Below are 20364 nucleotides of genomic sequence, written 5' to 3' on the forward strand. Positions count from 1 at the left end.
AACCTCATCCATCAGTAACTCAATTTCTGTGTCTGTAAAGTTCCTCTTTTTTTTCTCTCTTTGCCATTATTGCGATGAGGGGAAAAGCACAACCACGTGACTTATAACGGGAGGAGTTGTCACCATATATGGTTCATAGGAGGCGTTTCGGAATGCAGATGACCATGAACGTGCACGACCATGGTGCTTAAGAACAAGTGGGATTGATCATTAAGGATTACTTACTGATGTGCGTACGAACCACATGCGCACGTTTCATAAATCCCGATTTTTTTGTACTTACCCACATACTAAATTTCATTCGTAGGTAGAAATATAGAAAATTTTCTACGCAATGTTGATAATTGAGGCCCCTGGAATCCTAGGCTAAAATCTGCTGTCTTTGATCGCTAGTTTGACATGTTTTACAGACAGCAATTAGTGCAACAACAACAATGCAAAAACCAGGTGTACATACGCACTGGAAATACAAATGCCAGGTATTCGTCTCCTTCGCTTTATTCATCTTTTTATGCTCGAGACAAGTCATGATTAAAATGAATGCTAGATGTTGTTTCGGTTTGCTAGCCTTCGCTTCAGCGTGTGTTCGCCCAGCCATCGCCGATCAATGACGTAAAACTACAGACGCGTTTGTTTGCATGCGTCCGATTTTTAAAAGTCTTTAAACTCGTAAGATCTAAAAATTGATGGAAACTGAGATCATACAGTGTGACATGGACTTAACTACGATTTTGATCACACAGGGTGGCAAGCAACAAAAATGTAAAATTGCACACTGTATACCAGGATTAAGCCATACAGGCAAAGCTGATCGATTAACTTAATCATCTGCATTTTCTGGATCAGGTTCGGCTTGTATTGATAAGGTAGTAAAGAGGAAATTAACTCCTGATTAGGGGCTAATCTTCAAAATACGATAAGAAGCGTCACATTTCCGGCTGACGTCAGAGGTATTCAGGCAAATCACAATGTTCTTATTAGCTGGCCAATCAGAGGACAGAGTGCTTTTCAGAACAATGAGCTTTGCACAAAATCAATGCGTTTCAGGGAGGCAGGACATAAAGGAACAAGAATAATGTGTGGCATGTGTAAAAATTATTTTACCATAAACCACGTGAACACATTGTATTATACCAAATACACATAATAACTTTTTTTTTGCAATGTAATAGGGGCTCTATAAACTAAAATTGTTAATGGGAGGGGTTACTTGGTACTAATCTAAATGACATGCTTTTAGGAATTATGCTCCTTTCTACAGTACATGGTTAATAAGAGTTAATAACGAGACGACGAACAGCTTAAATCTGAAGCCAACATGACGATCAATATATTCTTGTAAAATCCCTATAACAATATGCTATTTCTGATTTTATCTATGACCAGTAAGTTTAAGCACATTATATAAAGCAAGTATCAATCAGTCTTTAAGTGTAAGTTTCATATCTACAAAAAAAAAAAAAAATGATAAAAAGGAGAAGCTCAAGGAACCAATCACAATCATCTACACGTGAATTAGTTGTGAATGACACATTCATCCCTCAGCGTGGTACCTACTTCACACAACAACACTGCTTGTTGATAAATAAAGATGTGTTTGTTTTGCTTTAATACAAACAAACTTAAGTTGGTTTGGAAAATAATTTTCCCCTGAGGAAACGCTATACTAACAAAACGGATTCGCCTTTAGTATTTCTAACAGATTCATATTTCCCTGGTGACGTCACAGACAGCGAGAAGATACTTGTAACATTTCGTACGCCTCGCGAGCGCTTTCAATCGTTCATGCCCTGGAAAAACGCATAAAATAACGAGTAAAAGTGTGAAATGCACATGTAGTTACACAGGTTTCCTCTTACAGAAGCCTGACACCGCCTGAAACTGAGTGAACTGAGGCGTCAGACGGATCGATAGCGGCTTTAAACGCACATTGTAGTATACACACCGTGTCTCGTTTTCGCCGTTTATCTCGGTTATATCTTACAATAATGCCCGCAATTAATACAAAACTGATGTACTTCTCCTTCTTTCGCTTAAAATAAACAAATATGTGCTCTTTTTTTCACACAGTTCCTCCATTCCCTACTGGCGCAACAGCCTTTCATTTCCAGAGCCTTTAATGCATAAATATCACACACTGACCTCCTACTTAGTTTGTTTGGGCGTCTATATAAGTATATAGACTATAACTGCGCAACATATGTTAATATGTACAGAAAAGCCCACACTATCAATGGGCTGTGTCCGAGCAGTTTACACAAGACTTTGAAAAAGCGTCTTACCTTCTTTCACAAGAGGTTAGTCCGGTTTAGTGGGATGTCTGTGGTAGTATTAATGGTCGTAGACGGACCGTTATCACTTTAAGAGCCGTTATTCGTGGTGAAAGCCCTCTTTTTGACTACTTCTGTCGTTTTCTTCCTCTCTTTACCAGCTCTGCCAGTAGCTTCGCGAGCCTGGGCGCTTCGAGTGACGTAACGAACCGGGATGCGCGCTCCCGATTCTGGCCTCCGCGACCGCTGGGAAGTGCACGCTGCTAGTAATGCAAGGTGGCAGCACAGCACACACTGGATTTTCTGTAGGCTACTGCTTATATTCAATATAGTGTAAGGAAATGTGTTTATGTTTATTATTTTACTTTAAATTTCACATTGCTCAAGACAAGCTATTTAGTTGTAAGTTAATGTAAGTTATGTAAGTTACATTAAATATCAATTAATAAATAAATAATATTTAGTTTGTTTTAATTATGTTCATGATATGAACTATCAAACATAATATATATTTACACACACACGTTAAATATCTATAGGAATATACTTTTTTACACATAGGGATGATAATTGTGCCACACATATATATTATTCTTTACAGAAAGGACAAAATCCTACTGTGCTAAATATTTCTTTTTACATTTGTTCATAAATAATTATGATATTTTACATTTAAACTAGTGTTGGGCAAAGAAGATTAATCGCATAGAAAAAATAAAAATAAATTTTTGCATAATATATATGTGTGTACTGTGTTTAAATGTTATGTATATTTAAATGCACATACATATATACAATTCAGAAATTGTTATACTTATATGACTAATATATAAAAATATAAATAAATATATATATACACATGTAAATGTTTTTTTAAATACATGAATGCGTGCGTGCGCGCGCAGGGGTTTATGTAAACATAATGATTATACACTCATGCATACACTCATATATTATGTAAAAATGCACTTTTATTTTGTATTCGATTAATCGCAATTGCCCCACCACTAATTTAAACATCATTCTGTTCAAACGTATTGTTTAGCCAGACATACCACCTTAAAGAAGTTATTATCTGTAGCAGCTGTGTTGCGTTGAAGATTGTGTGCTTGCTGTGAAGTATTGAGTGGAGCTAAAGCCTTCCTCCAGCATTGGTCCTTTGGGTGTAATTTTAGGCTTTGACTGGTAACTGTGTTTGTACCTGAAGCATGACTGCTGGAAGCACTCCCATTGATATAAACAGTCACTTTCCTTTAACTTTAGACTGTACAACATTATAAGTTAAGAGAATTACATCTAATTATTATTGACAGTATTCTACATACATTAATGAAACATTGAAACTTTTTAATAATAAAACATATAAACATTATTTACATTATTTGTACAGTCTGACTTTTGTGGTTGGTGTAGATAAATCCAAAGACAATTTATAATTTTATATTTCGTATTCCCCTTTTGTGTAACCCATAAATCTCCCACTAGAGGTCAGTAGTGTTTTTCATATTCTTAAATCAGCATACGAATCCAACAAGTATGTACAGTAGACTCTTTTAATAGTAATTGTATTACAATAAAACCGTTATATACATTTTCCAGAGTCTTTGATAATATATGCTTAAATGACAAAAATAGCTAATTGATTCAATGAATGGGACACAATGGTGTTTGATAAACATTTATTATTGTTTTACAGAAGACAGAATATTAACTGAATATCTATACGATTGCAAAGTAAGGTTATTTAATTTAGTTTTCCTCAATGTTATTTAAATAACTGTTTTAGTCATAACCCTTATTTAAATGCCATTAAAACAAAGCTAAAGGAAAGATACTTAAATATTTATGCCTCTTCTTTAACATAACATTTAAAACTGAAATAAGTTACTCATGATGCCTTGTAGAACATGTACTGGACTTTTACAGCTGCCATTGTTCTGGAGATCCTGAAATCAATCAAAATTTAAGAGATTAATTATATTTTTTATGATAATTTATCATTTATTTATCATATGTATTACACACTATTTGGCACAGTATTAATAACACTATGTCACCTGTATCACCTGTATGCTGCTGTAGAGACCGTTTACTAGTCAGGATATAGACCCGTTTTTTGCACACCAAACGCTGTGATGAAAATATTTATCATGACAGTAAGAAACACCAGCCCAGTGGCCACGTTATTCATTATGTCCAGATTCCTCTGATTGGCCACTTCATTGAGGTTTTTGCGTGCTGAAACAGGAAAACATTTATATTCACATTTTATGCATTCAGCAGATGCTTTTATCCAAAGCAATTAACAGTGCACTCAACATTTTGTCTGGGAATCAAATCCACAATCTTTTGCGAAGTCTACCAACTGATCTATGTATGATAAAATTTTTAAGTCTGTGTTAAATAATTTCAGAAAATTGTTTCTAAACACATTATAAACGTTAGAAATGTATTTGCTGAAACACGTTACAAAGACTGAACAGTGTCATAGGCCTACCAAATTGTGGTGTTACACCTAGTGGCGGCCAGTGATTTGTCTTCCGAGGGCCGCAAGTGTCATGTGTTGCTCGTCATGTCATGTCAAAATGTGTGTGTATACCCTATCGACGCATGTGCGGCAAACAAGTATTTTGACATCACGCGTGATGAACATAAGTTTACATGACGTGCCAAACACATATTATCACATGACAAGCCACACACATGATGGGTAAAATACATGTTGTGACAATCTTTGCATTATGTGCCCTTCGAAACAAGAATATAATAAAAACATTTATTCTGTGGTGTGACAAACTGAGAACACATTATTATCAGACCTTACACAGACCTTAAGTGAAATTGTTATTCATCTACTTGTCATTATTGTTATTATGATTTTGGATTTCGTGCTCACCCATGTTAATAAAAAGCGCCCCAGCAAGCACTTGGAAGAAAAGTGAAGCAGCGATGAGTATGATGACAGTAAGGTAATACTTGAAGTCAGGGCCCTGCTCCAAAACAGCTTTCAACTGAGAAGCATTCGCCATCAGCAGCGCCACATCCAGCATACTCTCTGATACACTCTTCTTAGTAGCATAGTGATTCATGTTGAGAGGCCCTGCAGGCTGAATGAAAAAGACCATATGCATTTATTGTAAAAAACTGAAGTCATTTGAATTCATTTCTGTTTGTACCGAATACCATAATCAGCTAAGGCTGCTGGTTGTATAAACAAAAGTAAAGCTGCACTGAAGAAGGCGATTATCTGATTGCTTAACTGAGACTCATTGCAGGTATTTTTCAAAGGAAAAGCTAACACTAGGACATTTGCTGCAAAACTGGTTTATTTATAATGCTTCCAAGAAAACAGCAGTAGGCTGCAAAAACCTAATGAGGGGCAGACTCAAAAGCAATTTCAATGCTTCTAAATTTGTGTTTTTGGGCTCGACCATCATCTATTGAGTTTACTACATGTTATTTTTACATAAAGTATTACTGTTATCCTAGATGTAGCCTATAAGGTCAACAAGCAAACCTGTTTCAATAGTGGATAATCTATTCTCATCTGTTCCATTTGGCTAAGAAAGATCATTTTCTGTAAGATAATATTCTTCAAAGCAAGAGAAGATCTGGAAAAATGGAAAATGAGACAGTTTAAATTTCAAAATGATTGAGCCTTTTTATACATAACACTTTACAAAATTTTGCCAATATTGAGTCAAGTTATTTATCCAGTAAACATAACCTAATAAAAAGTAATTAAATATAGCTACTTGTCATCAGTGGGGAGGACAGAACCCAAGTGCAGACAGCTCTCAACTAAAAAAACTTTTATTATATAACAAAAACACCCTCAAGGGGGTGTAAACAAGGCAATAATTCAACTAATAACATAACGAGGCAGGGACAAAGCCAGATAGGGCCCATGACGGTGTCGAACGTGACACACAATGTTCCAACATAAGACACCAAACACGATGGCTTTAAATAGGGAAGAACTAAACTAGGGAGGACACACAGGTGAAGGGTGTAAATTAATAAAGAATAATTAACATGGACACAGGGGCGGGGCTAAAACTGGGCACAGGAGAGCACGAGGCACACAAAAACACAATGTATATGTGATGTCTACATACTGTCACTCTTAAAAATATAAAGGTGTTTAAAAGTTTATTCACAGCCATAGACAAATTATTTTTGGTTCCTCAACAAACCATTCAGTAAGAAACATTTCTTTCACTTTTAAATAATCTAAATAATCAAACATTTCAATTTGCGACCCATTCAAAAATGTATAATCTAGTGGCCCAGGACCCACCAACATTTACATGGTAATATGAGAAAAATACACATATTACCCTTTTATATAATTGAGTAGTTTTTCCTTGTGATTTTATTAATGAAACGTAAGTTTAATTGAAATATCTAAATAATATTTGGTATATTATATCAAAATCATTGTCATTAATTGGACTAAACTGTTTTTTTGTTTTGTGTCATTCACTACAACAGCAAAGCAACTTTGTGCAACCCACCTTATACCACTGTGAGACCAACAAGTGTGCCCTGACCACCAGTTTGAAAACCCCTGTTCTAAAAAAACTTTTCCCTACAAAGAACCAGAAAGGTTTTTTGGGATGTTCTCCTATGAGGAACCATTCTGCCAAACATGGTTCTTCTATGGCAATGGGAAGCACGTTTATTTCTAAGAGAGATTATAAACCACTGATGTTTGAGTTTAGGCCAAAATAAATTTCTTCAATTTACTTAAAAAAAGAAAAAAATTGAAAGCTCTAAGACAGGAGTGGGGAATCCTGGGTCCTGGAGGGCCACTGTCCTGCAGAGTTTAGTTCCAACCCTAATCAAACACACCTGAATTTAATTTCCAAGTAATCCTGAAGACTTTAATTAGATTTTTCAGGTGTGTTTAATTAGGGTTGGAACTAAACTCTGCAGGACAGTGGCCCTCCAGGACCAGGGTTCCCCACCCCTGCAAAGAGTCATGCAGTTAGAGTATTTTTGTTGTTATTATACATATTTCTAATACTAATATCCTATACTCTAAATCCAAAAGAATCTTAAAAACCTTTATATCATTGGAAAGCTCCAAGAATCTACTTTCATATTACAAACCTTTTTGCAGTGGCAGTAAGTTGTGACAATACTATGCAGCAAACTAGTGACACCTAGTGGCCTTTGTTGGTAAAACCAATTTTTTTTACTTGAAATTTGGATTAAAGATTTATGGCTTATGTTTTTAGCATTTTGGGCATGACACATTTAAATTTTTATTGTTTTTAAATGTTAAATATATACTTAAACTGCTATAACATTTTTATTTATTTATTAACAACCACTGAGACGTTAGAGTATATTAGGCTTCTAGACCAAAGAATGAAAGAATTACATTAATTTGAAGGTGCACATCACCGCTCAATAAGGGGGGAGGGGTTACGGCATGGCCTCACCAGGGTTTAAAAATCAGTGACGTCCAGGGTGGGGTGAGTTAACAAATGTGACAACACATAGTATTGTCACTATGTGAAAAAAGTGCACGAAAATGTACTTTTTTATTTAGTAAATGTATCATTTTCACGCACTTATTTTGTAGCTAATATTCCAATATACCAATTTTGTCTTTAAGATTTTGAGATTAAGTCAATACACTTAAAAAACTATTAGAATTACTGGTATTGTAAACTTTTTGGGGGATAGACTGGGACTGTTGATTAAATGTGGACAGAGGCGTCATGCCCATTCAAACTGAGGGGGCACCTGCCCCCTTGGTTTTTTTGAGCCAATGGATTTTTCATCCAACCTCAAAATCAAATAAGCGTCCATTAATCTGTTATTTGACTTTCAATCTGTTAATATGCACAATATTATACATTCTGTGCTGCATCCTTGTCACTTTTCGGAGATTTTCGCCGTTTTGATAGTGTTTTGATCATGTTACATTACTTTTATTCTGGCGGCAGCTGGCGCTGCAGTCAGAGCGCAGTCGCAGACGTCATCAGTGTCTGGGCGCGCTCACGAGCTCTCTGAAGTTGCTGGCTTGCTGCTGCATTTGGCTATTTGAGGAATTAAAACGTGTTAGAAACGCTCACAAAATTTCCAAACCCCAGTACGGTAATGTGCAGTTAACCTTCTCTGTGTAGAAAATGTATGGTTTTAAATGTGACCGTCTCAACGTTATATTAGCAGAGATTCATCTTCTTGGCACAACGCCAAAGTTCGCCAAAGTTCACGCGGGCGCGGAATCTCACATGCTCACATGAGGTAAAATTTAATGCAAAAATCCGTTCCTCTAATAATTTTATCTAAACATATTTTTTAAAATCATTATTGAACATTAAAATCAATCACGTGGCTATAGCTTATGTCATTTTCGTTGTTTATATACTTTATGGATTTAAAATTACATTAATTTTATATGATAATGTAGTTGTTGTGCAAAATGCATTAATGACACAATTAAACAAGCCATTAAGACTTAAATAAAACATGCCGTTTCAGATGTGAATATGATGCAAATGTGTCATTATTCCGATTGAATAGTATATGATATGAAAGTAGTCATCACTTTTATTTTGGAGGTTTTTGCATGAAAGCAGGGGTTTTCAGATTGTTAGAAATGTAAGTGCCATGGAAAAGACTGAAAGCTCTATAATATTTCGTTTGATGTCTGTGTATGCACAAATTTCTGTGAGCTGTTGACACTGTGCCCCCTTAAAAAAAATTGGTGCATGACGCCCCTGAATGTGGATTATTTATATATTTTTTCATGCAACAAGGCTTATTATTGTAATTATTTAAATAAATAATTATTATATTAAGAACAACTTTACAAGATACTAAACAAGAGCTTTATTTAGTGCTCTTATGAATGTTTTTAGGATGAATTCTTAATGCTTATTTTCTGTTGAGATTTATATAACATATTTGGCATATTTCACTTAAACCCAGTTATTTTCTGTTTATTTATGTTGATTCTCTCACAGACACAATCATGATGATTACACCTTTTGTTTTACTGAATAGTATCCTGTTTTTGTAATCCAGGAAAACAGCACTGAATAATGCGCCTTATTTGATAACTGTCAGTTTAGGTGCAGATATAAGTACAAAAACAAACAAAAATAATAGGCCATAATAAACAAAGTAAGTTTAAACCTGGTCTTTCAGAAATAAATCATAGATATCGCTAACCTACGCATAATCAGCACTTTATAAATATCCAAAAATTTCACATTAATTACTATAAAGCTACATCTAAAGAGGAGTTTTAATATGGGATCTGGCAACACTGCGAATTCTGCTGCAATCGCGGTTTGAGTCTCCGTCATTTTACTCTAATCTAGACCAATACAGTAAACTGTCCGAACTTAATCATATACGCGAATGACAATATGAGTCGTAAAAAAAATTTTTAGTCATTCAGAGAACTTCAAATGGTATTTTTTAATATGAAAAATCCGGACCTCGGTGATCTTATAGCTAGTTACCGCCATTGGTTACAGGGGTTAAAAAATAAATCTAATAATTTTTTCCTCTGTATTTTTTTTTAACTGGGTCGAAGTTCACACGCGTAGTAATTTATTTGGCCAGTAGAGAGCAGCATTTCACTATGAAGCTTTTTTCATTACACTGTGTGTATGGGATAGAAACAAATGGGGGCGCTAAATACGTTCCCCATTTTGTTTCATTTTTCTTGTCAACTACAATGAAAAAGACAAGTTCATTAGACAATTTCCTGAAGAATAAATTACAGTACAAATACTATTATGTAGGCTATTTTTAAGCAAAATATTCAATACAACATATTTGTTTGCATGTTCATGACCTAAACCATTTTCAAAGTCATAAACCACATCCTTTCTTTATCGTCAGGTGATTTTAAAACATTAACGTACAGTATGAAAACATGCATCAGATCCTGTGTTCTGTGAAATCCTCTTAACTTATTTGACTTTTTTTTAACAATCTCTTACCACTGTCTACAGGACCTGACAAAAACATGTATGTAGATTGTGAGAGCGATTATACCCACACAAAGAGGATCTGTCATACCAGTGAGCCTATGGACACATGATCTGAAGTTAAAACATGTGCACTCACATGGCCCTCAGAAGAGGCCTGCAGTCCTTTTATCTTACATCAGAACAAAATGTTCCTCTGAAACCTTTTACAGCGTCACTGCCCTCTTTCAAACATACATGCTTCATACATGTGACACATACTCTATAGAGGGCTTGTTTCTTAGTTAAAAAAGTCTCAGGGAGCCTGAATCTTCTTAGCCAATCAGAGCCCAGTAAACTGAAGCCTGGGCACATTTCCAAATCCCCTATCCAAAGGCTCACATTATCCGTAACGCTTTTCATTTTTTCCTTTTAAAATAAACACCATGGGAGAGGTCAGAAATATTTTACATGAGGGGCCCGTGCAGTCGGCCCACAGGAAGTCCACCTCCCCGTCTGTTCATTGGCTGCCCTCGTGTCCAATAGCAAATGGGAATGGGCAAGGAGGGTTCGCTCAAACAAAAAACTTTTTTTGCTGTGTTTTCTTTTCACTCCTCTTTTCTTGACTACCACGTCTTGTGACACGTACAGATTAGAAACGAGGGGCTGTGCGAACCCCTTAAGCATGTTCTGAGTGCATGTCAACACTTTTTTTTAAATACTCACACAGTTAAACACAGTACAGTACAGGAAGTATGTAGACCATGACTGCAATGTATTTATATGTAACACTGAACTTAAGCTAACTAACCGTAACTAATGCAGAGAAATTCATCACTTATATGATGGGCTGTTGAATGCTTTATTCTGGTTGAGAAATGTTCCACGGGTATGCATTTTTCGATAAATGCACGCTTACCTAATGTCTTAAAATAACCACAAAGGAATAATTGACGATGGGCCGTTGAATTATTTGAAAATAATGCACACCTGCTTCGCATCATGCTGCATTACTACCTTGAGGGTTATTATTTTCATGAAAAATAAAAAACATCATCACTTATTCCTTACATATCATACAGTACACTGCCAGTAAAAAATTTATAAAAAAAGGTACAAAAATGTCGCTGGGGTGCTACCTTAAGGTTACGTTTTGTACCATTACAGGTATACTAAACATAATATGAGGTTGCATCTTTTTGGGTACATTACTGCAACTTAAGGATCTGTTGTGTACCTTTAAATGTACAGTTAACTGTTTTATCCCTAAAATTTAACTGGCACAAAATTGTTCCTTAAAGCAACAGTAAAGAGTTTTTCTCCCCCTACAGGTTGGAAGTGGAATTGTCCATTACCTCTGACGTAAATAATTTAGCCCACTGTAGCAAAGCTGGCTCTGACTGGATTGTAAGTCTGCCGTAAAGCAAATTTTTGTAGTTTTCACTTGAACTACAGAACCGCGACCAGACGGTTGCAAATTTCTTTAGTGCAGTTTTGGCTAATAGAGGGCGGCAAAGCGGATGTGAAAGTGCCGTTCACCCTGTTTCGAGTGGATGAACGAAACTTTTTTGGAAACGTTATTTTAAGGTAAAAAAAACTCTTTAGTGTTGCTTTAAGGTAGACTTAGGGTATAATATTGTACCGGTACAACATTTCAATGTTTTGTACCCATAAAGCAGGGATGGGCAACTTCGGTCCTGGAGGGCCGGTGTCCTGCAGAGTTTAGCTCCAACTTGCCTCAGCACACCTGCCTAAAAGTTTTAGTATGCCTAGTTAGACCTTAATTGGCTGCTTCAGGTGTGTTTAATTATGGTTGGAGCTAAACTCTGCAGGACACCGGCCCTCCAGGACCGAAGTTGCCCATCCCTGCCATAAAGGTACAAAAATGAACCTTTTAGGATACCACCCACCGAAAGAAAAGATACCTTTTATGTGATACTGTCCAAAAAAAATGGTCCACAAATGGTCCCAAGCTGTCATTGGGTTGGTATTCTTTCAAAAAGTACACATATACATAGTGCATATTAGTACCGCAGAGTATATTGGTACTATCTATACCTGAATGGTACCTTTTTAAAGGGTACTGCAGCAGTGACAGCTTGGGACCATTTATTCTGACAGTGTAAAATATAATTTATGCATGGCAAATGCCCAAAACATTTATAGCATATTTATATAACCCAAATAAACATTTTGTCCCCAGGCAGAATGATAACTTTGTTGTTATTTACACACTACAATCTGTAATGAAAACTCCAGTGACTTTCATTTGTCAATGGAAAAATTAATTCATCACAGTTTCTCATGAAACCCTTAAATGACAAATATTTAACAGAATGAAGACATCCAGAACAGACCCAGTGGATTTACGTACTGGGACCAAGATTCAGAGATTTTTAGTTTAGCCTGTGGGGAAGGAGTGCAGTATAATTTAGAAGTCAGGAAATGGACACACTGCTGGGCGCCTGGTTCAAATCCATCTAGATCTGTTTTCCTGACATTCATTTATTCTTTCAATTATGTGCCTGTCACCTGTAGCCAGACATGACCAGATATGTAGCCAGATATGAAATGTGACCCTGTCAGACTAAAGTTTTATAATCTAATGATGAGATTTGGAGCATCAAAGTTTGATTTCAATATTTGACATGACCTTGCTCAGTCAATATTAAAGATATCAAGGTTATATTTTCACAGCATGTTCTTAACATTATGTAGGATGATTTTAAGTAGAAAATAGTGTTTCACACACATATAGCTTAATTAATGGATTACTCCACCCTGAAATTACAAGACACAGTGTCTGTAACCCTCTAAACATCATTTCTATAAAAAAGCGAATCCAGTTTTGAAATAAGAATGAGTGCGATGGCGTAACGCTGCATTGTTTGAGATTAAAGCCTTGATAAATATCTTATGTGGGTGCAATGAGTACGGACGAAGATCACACAGTTTACGCCAAACTTTAAAAACAAATGAGGGAGAAGGATAAGCCTTGTTCTGACACCTGCCCCTCTGGGCATTTTTTGACATGATACATTCTCATACTACACCTTCTTCTATACTTCAGTATGCGTCTCTGCTAGGTTTCTTTAATTAAATGAATGAAGCTTCTGCACCTCAACTGCCTTATGTGTAAACATGTTAAATGATGAGAAAGGATAGTGTGAACTTTTACAACACCCATCGTACTTTGCTCAAACGTGCATGAATATTCGGTAAACAGCCCCCCTTCAGATTTTAAATGCAATGTCCAAAACAATCTTGTTGCACAATAATCCTAACTATAGTATATATTAACACTATAGTAATAGTGATCACTTCAATATACTAAATTATATACAGTATTTAGTATCAAATACTAGTTTTTTTCATGCAGGCCTCTATATTAAGTTTAATGAATGTACATTAAACCTAAGAAATGAACATCCCAGATGAATGTTCTAGGTTCTGTAACAAATGTCGAAATCAATCAACACATGTGATTACACAAGTACCTGTAGATCTGTCATGTCATCCACTGCATTGCAACATTGGCATCTGCGTTGTCATAGCAACAGAAGATCCATGTAAATAGAGATGATAAAGTTACATTTTGCCTGAGATCTTTCAGGGGTCATCCAATCAGAAGCAGTATACGATAACTTTCTAACCAATTAGATATGAATATAGGTTTGAGAATGTGTTGACAGGTCATCACGGGCCCCAAAGCATCCTGTGAATGCCTCATACAGTACACTTCAGTTTCCTGGCAACTGTAGGGCCAGCAGAGTAACAACAGCACATATATAATAACAACAATATATACATACAAAGAATGACAGACACTTAAAGATGTTTCATAACAAGCTTAGATTTCACTTCGGTCTGTAAGCAAGACAACCTACATTTTAAGAATTACAACCGCAATAAATGAAGGCTTAAAATGCAATTCAACTTATTTTTACAGTAAAGCTATAAATATATTTTTAAATGCAGATATACCCCAAAAAAACAGCATTCATCAGTTCTTCCATCTTTCACCCGGATTGGTGTAAATGTATACGACTCAAATGGCTGTTATTTCCTCTATTAAGAGAATAGCTGTGCTTTATGGACTCCACATGGACGGTTTTAGTCCGTATAAACCAATCAAACAAGGCCTTTTATCACTGACAGCATGCATTTCTGCAGTGACATATTTCTTTTCTTTGTTTTAAGTGAAGTTATCCATGAGGCGTGTTGAGGGGTGTTTAGATTTCAAAATGCTCACGGCATGTTTATGATGACAGTTGCTATAAACACTGGAACATCTTTAATTCATATCAAAAACCATGAAAGCCAAAGAGGAAAGTTTGGACACACCCCTTTCTCCACACTAATCCTACGGTGTTTGTGATACTTGAAGAACTCATACTCAGATTTGGACTTCTTTATATTGTCAACACAATATGTCAGTACATTGTGAGTTCCCAGATAACTTTGTTATAACCTGGAAAAATTGATAAAAAAAAATTTTCACTTCAAAAAGTACATCTTTGCACCTAAATAGTTCATATCAGTACATCAGAGGTACATATTGGTACTAAATGTATTAGGGATGCACTGATATGTCCGCCTATAATTGGTATTGGCAGATAAAAGATTTCCCCCACTATCAGACATGGGTCGATTATTTAAAACAGGAGTACCCAACTTGGGTTCTGGGTCCCCCTTAGGCATACCTAGTCAACATTGGGATTTGAAAATAAGGGAAATTTCCCACACCCCAATAATCCCCCCATTTTCATGAATATGAAAGAGAATCGATGGGTACACTGCAAAAAAAAGACTTAGCACTGTTATCTTGTTTTCAATCCAAATATGTAACAGTTCTTGAATCAAGATGCATTTTCTTGATGAGCAAAATGACCTTTGAAAATAAGTCTAGTTTTTAGACAAAAATATCAAACAAGCAAAAAAAAAAAAAAATTAAATGCACACCTCACCACACGCATCAGCCTGCACATCAAAATGAATGTGTACGTTTGTGTCAGGTTTGTGTACGCTAGTGGGCAGACTTGCGTGCGGCGGTTGTAGCTTTGCTTGTAGCTCATTATCCTCCACCCACTCACGGAAAGCTTTTTTTCTTGTTGTTACATTGGCGGGTGTCGTTTCAGTGATATGTTACATGTGGGATTTACTACAGAAAGACAAAATATACGGGAGAAATAAGGAAGAAATACGGGAAATTGTTTAAACAGGATGAATGGTAAAACACGGGAGATCCCTGAAAAACAGGAGGGTTGACAAGTATGCCTTAGGTGGGGGCGCCAGAGTTCGGGGGGCATGGGATCCGATAAGCTTGAAGCTCAAATAAAGATGCATAAAATGTTCCACTAATAATTTTATCAAAAATATATATTTTTTTTAAATCACACGGTTACAATGCGTGTGTAAAATATTTATTTTTAAAATTGGATTTCAACGTGCTATCAGCGTCGGTACCAAATATCGGTTTTAGTACAGAAATTTTGTATCCGTGCATCATTAAAATGTTAGGACTAATAGTAGACGAGGCGAGCAGTATGTCCGAATTTATAGTATTCCAAAAACAGTAGGTGAAAAGTACCCAGATAACCTACAACTTCTGACCTACTACTTCTGAGTTCTGACAAAGTGTTCATTCGATGGAGACTTTACTATCCCGCGAGTCCTACGATATAAGATATCCAACGAAGAAGAAGCAGAGGCATTATTTTATTCAAATTTCTCCAAAAGCGGTAACGCAGCTCTATTCAAATTGAAATACATATATTAAACAGCTGTCGCTTGTGGTTAAATTGTGCTTGTTTCACGTCATTCCGGTTAACGACTAACTTGTTGTTATGAAAACATATGTCACGTGTTGTATCAACATGGCGGATGTACAGGAGCACGTCCGAATTCATTCATACTATCCATATTCATACTATATAGTACTGTACCTACAGTACTGTTTTAACAGTTGATAAGTAGATCCTTTATCTAATTCAGTACCCACTTTCACAATATTGTGATTTTGGACACAGCCAGTGTGTGGGTGACTTGTGTACATTCAACTAGTGCCAGCAAACAGAAATGCAAAAAATATCAATTTCCAAATGATTCACAAGTACTACCATGATAACAACAAAGCCTGACAATGTTGGAAGATTTTATTGCTATTGCAATTCAAATGTAAACCGATAGACGTTAAGTATAAAAGGGTTTATGGCTGTCAAAATTAATTTGCAAATAAAGCAGAACTGTAGCACTACTTTCCAGTCAGTGTACTGTAAATATATGTCTGACACTTTAACGGTTGTTTATTTCTCCATTGAGAGCAGGTTTTATAGACTCCACATGGACAGTTTTAGTCTGAATAAACTAATAAAACATTTATCACTGACAGTATGTCCATGCATGTCTGCAATTGCATATACTGTAACAGTTGTCCCTTTAAGAGGATACCAAATGTTACCAGCCCTCAAAACATGACACTGTCCATCTATAACAAACAGTTCACCGCGGTTAAACTGAGTAACTCACTCATAAACAGAAGTTCATCTGCATTACTTCCTGGCACTGAAAGTTTACTGCTGGTGTATTGTGTGTATATGAGTTTTATTAAAGCATGCATGTCGTTTTCTCACAGACAGAACAGAAGATAGGGGTTTGTGAATTAACTGTGTGGTTAACTTCATTTGAATTTGTCATGCGGATGTGGCCGAGGGAAGGCTGAGGGAAAATAGGATTTAGGTACAGAAATAGAGAGTAGAAATTCACTGGATTCCTGTTTTGAGGTTGTGGCTCATTCTATAGACAACAGAAGTGAGACACCACACAAGCCTCTGATTTAAAGATAGACATTTAAAACACTCAGTCAAATTCATTCCCATTTATTTTCTTTGTCTACATATAAAGGCAAAGTCTACCCGTAACACTTCCCACAATTCACTTTTCTCTCTAACTACAGAGGGGCTAAAATGATGCAGACTCTAGCTCTTTCTTTCACAGAGGGATAATGTGCATCCCTGTAGAGATCTCAAAAATTTCCAAAGACATAGATTTCAATATACAGTACGTCATCCACATTAATATCTGTAGCTGTGACTTCACTGTTTGTCACCAACTGTCTCATTTGTTTCTATTTTTACTTGCCCGAAGATCATTTAAAGGTGCAGTGTGTAGATTTTTCAGCGGCCTCCATTGGTGATATTGTGAATTGCAACCACATGCACATGTAAAGATAAGGTAGCTGCCACAGGAGAGACATGTCATCATCTAAGACAACTTAGTGACGAAACACGCTTTATAGAGCAGTTTGTCCATTTAGGGCTTATGTAGAAACATGAAGGTGACTTCCATGTAAGGGGATCTGTGGTGTAGATAAAAACGTCTCATTCTAAAAATGGACTTTTATACTGTACACACTGTATATTCTTTCCCCTAACCTTAACCCCTAATCTTTGTAACATTTTTATACTTTCAAATAAACATGATTTAGTTTGTTTAACAATCAACAACATTGTGGACTCATACACAAACACAGACACACAAATGGAGCCAAAGTGGATCTTAGGGGGAACATTTGCTCTGAAAAGAAATTTATTCTAATACCTTCACTGACTCTGGCCTGCTTATCATACCATGTGTGTGAGTTTGAATACAAAAGAGCGAGCAGGAAATGTTTATATGACATTAAATTTCCCCTGAGCCTGCCAAACATCCTTTAAATTTCCAGCAGTGTCACAAGGACGCATTAATAATCAATTATGATGAGTGCCTATATGACGTGAGTTTGGCAGTGTGTGTGTCTTCTGATTGGTGTTGGTACTGTACAATTCATGGACACTTTAACTTCAAACTGGGTCTTGTACACTTGTATTTGTAAAAACATTTTTATAACTGACATACACCGTTTACCATGTTCTTTGATAAAGAGTTTATCTAGCCAGTGCCCGATATGAGGCCTTTCTCTCTCTCTGTTCATATCTGTACTGGAAACAGTAATACAGAGGCTACAGTGTTGATACACATGTAACTGGAGGTCCAGAGGATGTGTGGTGTGGGTGAACAGGGTGGAGGTTTGTGTTTGTCAGCTTGGTTTTCCAGGACCATCTTATCAATCTCTCTCTTTCTCTCTCTCGATTCCTCCCTCGCTCATTCTGTATCTGCCCTGAGCTCCCACTGTTTCCATTCTTATGAAAACATGATCTCAGACAAACTGGACTCAACTGAGTCATGCAAGATGTGTTTCCACATAAGAGTTGGTTTACACGCTCCTTTTTGTGCACAATTTTTATTTTATTATTTTTGTCACTTTTTAAACCACTTATGCCAATAAAGCACTTCAAATGTCAAACGGGTCTGGAATGACCACATTAATAAAGCTGTTCAGTCGAGATATACGGTATAACCTGGCAGGTTAATTCTCCATGATTTCCCCTGAGATCCTCCAATGTGGTTTTAAAATAGTGGCTTTTGTTTCACAAGTAAAATAAAGTCTGGGGTTTGTATTACTCGATGAGACCTTTAGGTTTTGTTCAACAACATAAATTACACACAGTCAGAAATCACGCATGAGGTCATGTGAATTTTTAAAGCTGTAAGTTGCTAAGAATCTACAGCAGCTGTTCGATTCATCAAGCACATAAGCTAATATGTGTGATATGTGTAGTCATTATACAGAAACTTTTAACATATTTTTTAAGCTTTGTGGTCTGACTGTGTTATTTAAGGACAAAACATGATAGACCAGGCCAGGGATAGTGGACCCAAAAAATGACCCAAGAATTCTGTCATCATTTCCTCACCCGCATGTTGATCTAAGCCTGTACGACTTTCTTCATTCTGTCAAATAAATATAAGAAGTATAAGTAATTCACTTTTATATCTTGTTTAAATAAAATTGTGTGTCGCCATATAAAACACGGACGAGGTGACAGTGTCCTCATTCGTAGGTTTCTGAATATCCTTTATGAAGCCTAAAGTGGGCGGAGCCGGCCGTCGCCATCTTGGTAGCTTATTACCACCATATACTGTAAAAAAAATGGACGTAGTGTCCGTGACATCACCCATAGGTATCTGAAGATCGTTTTTGAAACCAATAGTAGGTGGTGCCTGCCACTTCATCTTGGCCGAGTGTCACCGCGTATACTTGCATATATCCGAAAATTGGTAAAGAGGCGGGACATGGGTAAAGCTGAGGTGGCTAGTTGCTGAAACCACTCCCGCCTACCTTAACTGTAGTGACAGCAGTGGCAGTTCACCCCTCACTTAAGTGGCCACGCCCTTCATTATGCAGAACTTTAAGGCTTAATATAATAAAAAAAAAATCACTCCCTCCAGGTATCATAAAAGCAATATTAGCTATATAGACCAAAACTTTAAACATATTAGTTAGGCATTTTATTATAGGGGGTCTATGGGATTGACTCCCTGTCTCTAGCGGTCAGTCAATGAATAGGAGTTTAAGTTACATTGGTGTGGAATTCACAAGAGAGACCACTGACAACCACCCTTTAATAATAAAAATCTCCCCATTCTTTTTTAAATCCAGAGAAACCTCAAAAGTCTTATGGGACAAGCTGTGGCGTTTCCTAAGCAAAATGATGTCACTTTGCGCAGGCCCCGCCCACAACAGTCTAAAGACCACAGTTAGGTCACAATTTTCATTTTAAATCTTTTTTACAAAATTCATTACTGCACATTCATTATGAACAATAAAGATAATTGCCTTGTTTTTGGTATATAGTAAAATGGGATGGAAGCAGCAGCTCATTTGTATAAAAAGCACACGCACGCACGCACGCACGCACACACACACACACACACACACACACACACAATGCATTTTATACTGTACAAACTGTATATTCTATTCCCCTTACCTACCCCATTCCCTTACCCCAACCAACACAGAAAACTTTCTGCTAATTCACATTTTCAAGAAACATCATTTTGTTTGATTTATAAGCTTGTTTCCTGGGGACATCAAAATGTTCCCACAAGGTCACAAAAATATTCCTATCTTAACATGATAATTACCAGGTACACACACACACACACACACACACACACACACACACACACACACACACACACACACACACACACACACACACACACACACACACACACACACACACACACCAAAAATGGGCCTTTTCAAC

General features: G+C 36.5%; 2 protein-coding genes across 10 annotated transcripts in view; both read right to left on the reverse strand.

Annotated features, from left to right (window-relative positions):
* The window catches only part of erc1b (ELKS/RAB6-interacting/CAST family member 1b), a 242174-nt gene extending 239684 nt beyond the window's left edge, over positions 1-2490 (reverse strand). For 7 of the 8 annotated variants that reach the window (XM_065265801.2, XM_065265800.2, XM_065265799.2 and 4 more), the window contains exon 1: positions 2283-2489. The gene's annotated coding sequence lies outside the window, so the exon portion shown is untranslated. Of the gene's footprint in view, positions 1-2282 lie in introns of all 8 variants that reach the window. The other variant, XM_065255292.2, reaches the window with a different exon arrangement.
* A 1442-nt stretch (positions 2491-3932) lies between these two features.
* ninj2 (ninjurin 2) overlaps positions 3933-20364 on the reverse strand; it is a 33558-nt gene continuing 17126 nt past the window's right edge. Inside the window, exons 2-4 of one of the 2 annotated variants that reach the window (XM_065265806.2) lie at positions 5167-5377; positions 4328-4508; positions 3933-4216 (exon numbers count right to left, since the gene is read on the reverse strand). In XM_065265806.2, the coding sequence (XP_065121878.1) occupies positions 4363-4508; positions 5167-5377 (357 nt within the window). In that variant the 3' untranslated portion in view covers positions 3933-4216; positions 4328-4362. The remainder of the gene's footprint in view (positions 4217-4327; positions 4509-5166; positions 5378-20364) is intronic. The other variant, XM_065265805.2, reaches the window with a different exon arrangement.

The sequence above is a fragment of the Paramisgurnus dabryanus genome, chromosome 1 (genome assembly GCF_030506205.2).
Source record: "Paramisgurnus dabryanus chromosome 1, PD_genome_1.1, whole genome shotgun sequence".
In the NCBI taxonomy this organism is placed as follows: Eukaryota; Metazoa; Chordata; class Actinopteri; order Cypriniformes; family Cobitidae; genus Paramisgurnus; species Paramisgurnus dabryanus.